We start from the raw sequence: 1,721 nt of genomic DNA, 5'->3' as shown, positions 1-1,721 counted from the left end.
AAGTCCACAGTGGAGCAGCTAGAGAACAGCTGAGATGTGGTCCTGCTGTGTCCTGCTGCATCCCTACTGAGGGCACCTCTGGAGAGGTCCACGTGCAGGAGAGCCAGAGGCTTGAAGGAGAAAAAAAGACCCTTGACCCCCCCCAAAATCAGCCTTTAGCAAGCAAAGTGACTTTCTGTGGAGCACAGCCCTGGTCCGTGGCAGAACCACACAATATCTCGGGCACCTTGAGAAGCCCACAGTGCCCTGGTCTGTCATCCCCCCATCAGACCAGAAAGGGGGGGAGTAACTGGAAAGGAGGCACAGAAACCTCCTTGCAGTGGGATTCCCTGAGTGTTTCTCCCAGTAAGGCCGTGCCAGGAGCAGAGGAGAAGTTTCCTGCTCCGTTTGGGACACACACACACTCATCATGGTGCTGCTGCCACCAAGGCACCCTCACACTGGGCACCCTCCTCCTCTGCTCTGGTTCTACGGGACCTGCAGCAGGAGCTGAGCACCTCACTCACCCAGATGTCTCATCCTGCTTGGGGCCAAGCTGCTGAGTGAATTTCTGAACAATCCAAGATCCCATGTCCCCTCCAAGAAGCTCTCCAGGTTTAAAGGTCCCCCAGACCAAGCCACACATGGAGCCTGTACTCACCGTCCTCACAGAGGTTCAGTTTGGAGAGGTTCCTTCCCTCAAAGGGCTCCTCGAAGATGGAGCCGTTCTCCCTCTCATTGAAGGTGTGAAGGTACATGGCTTTGTTCTCCATCCTCCTGCTGCTGGTGTGGTAGAACAGGCCCATGAGATAGTGCTTGGTGGCTACAGAACATCCTGACATAGCAGAGGCCTGATCCTGGTTAATCCTGCACCCTGTGTGGATCCAGCACCATGGTCCAGTGCAACATGGTGTGGTCTGGTGCTGGGGACATGGACGTGTGGCCAAGGGAAGCCCTCTGCTCCCACCTGGCAAAGTGTACAAGCCCTCCAGGACCTCTTTCATGCCCAGGGCTTGGGGTACCCTGCACCCACAGCACCTCTAGATTCTCCAGCACCCTGACCGGGAGCCAAGTCTGCTCCCCAGGGGCCGAATCCCGGTGTTGCTGCTTCTCTGCTCAGGAGGCTGGGGTTAAGGACCATCAGTCCATAGGTCCATGTCCATAGTGAAGTGTCAGCCCTGGGGAGGCTGTGCCTCCACTGCCACCAGGAGTTTATGGAATCAGGAGTCAGCCTCCAGCTCCCGGTGGGGCTCTGGTGTGGGTGGGGGGCAAATCACCCACTCAGTGGGACCTGTCGAGCGCTGCCAAACTCATCCCTTGAGACTCCCCCAGCTCCAGCTGTCCTTTGGTGTCAGCACGTGGGTGCTGTGCTCTATGGGGACACCCGGCTCCTGCCATCCCCCCCATCCCAGGAACCTCCCTGTCCAGGAGCAGCACCCCTGGTCCCACTCCGCCGGGGGAGGGAGGGTCTCACAGCACCCTCTCCTGCATCCCGGCGTGTAGCAGGTCCCCACGCAAGGATGCTCAGGGTAACACCAGCCCACCCCGCACGGGTGGAGGGGGGTCCATCCCCGCACCCCATCCCACATCCCTCTCCCGGAGTTCCGTGTCCCTTTGTCCCTCACTCACCTCCTGGGCGGAACCTCGCGGGAGCGAGTTTCCCGTGGCCCCTCTTTCAGTCCCCGGGCTGCGTCATGGTGGCCGGGACCGGGGGTCGAGAAGAGCAAGGGGAGCCCCCGACC

The 1,721-nt window shown here is 60.0% G+C and overlaps 1 protein-coding gene across 1 annotated transcript in view; it reads right to left on the bottom strand.

Moving 5' to 3' along the window:
* Positions 1-752, bottom strand: part of SCARA5 (scavenger receptor class A, member 5) — a 33,994-nt gene extending 33,242 nt beyond the window's left edge. The window contains exon 1 of the mRNA XM_010134460.1: positions 641-752. Coding sequence (XP_010132762.1) covers positions 641-752 — 112 coding nt within the window. The remainder of the gene's footprint in view (positions 1-640) is intronic.
* Positions 753-1,721: the final 969 nt, after the last annotated feature.

Source organism: Buceros rhinoceros, unplaced genomic scaffold, assembly GCF_000710305.1.
Source record: "Buceros rhinoceros silvestris isolate BGI_N320 unplaced genomic scaffold, ASM71030v1 scaffold1664, whole genome shotgun sequence".
Lineage (NCBI taxonomy): Eukaryota > Metazoa > Chordata > Aves > Bucerotiformes > Bucerotidae > Buceros > Buceros rhinoceros.
This window is presented reverse-complemented; position numbering and strand designations above follow the sequence as displayed.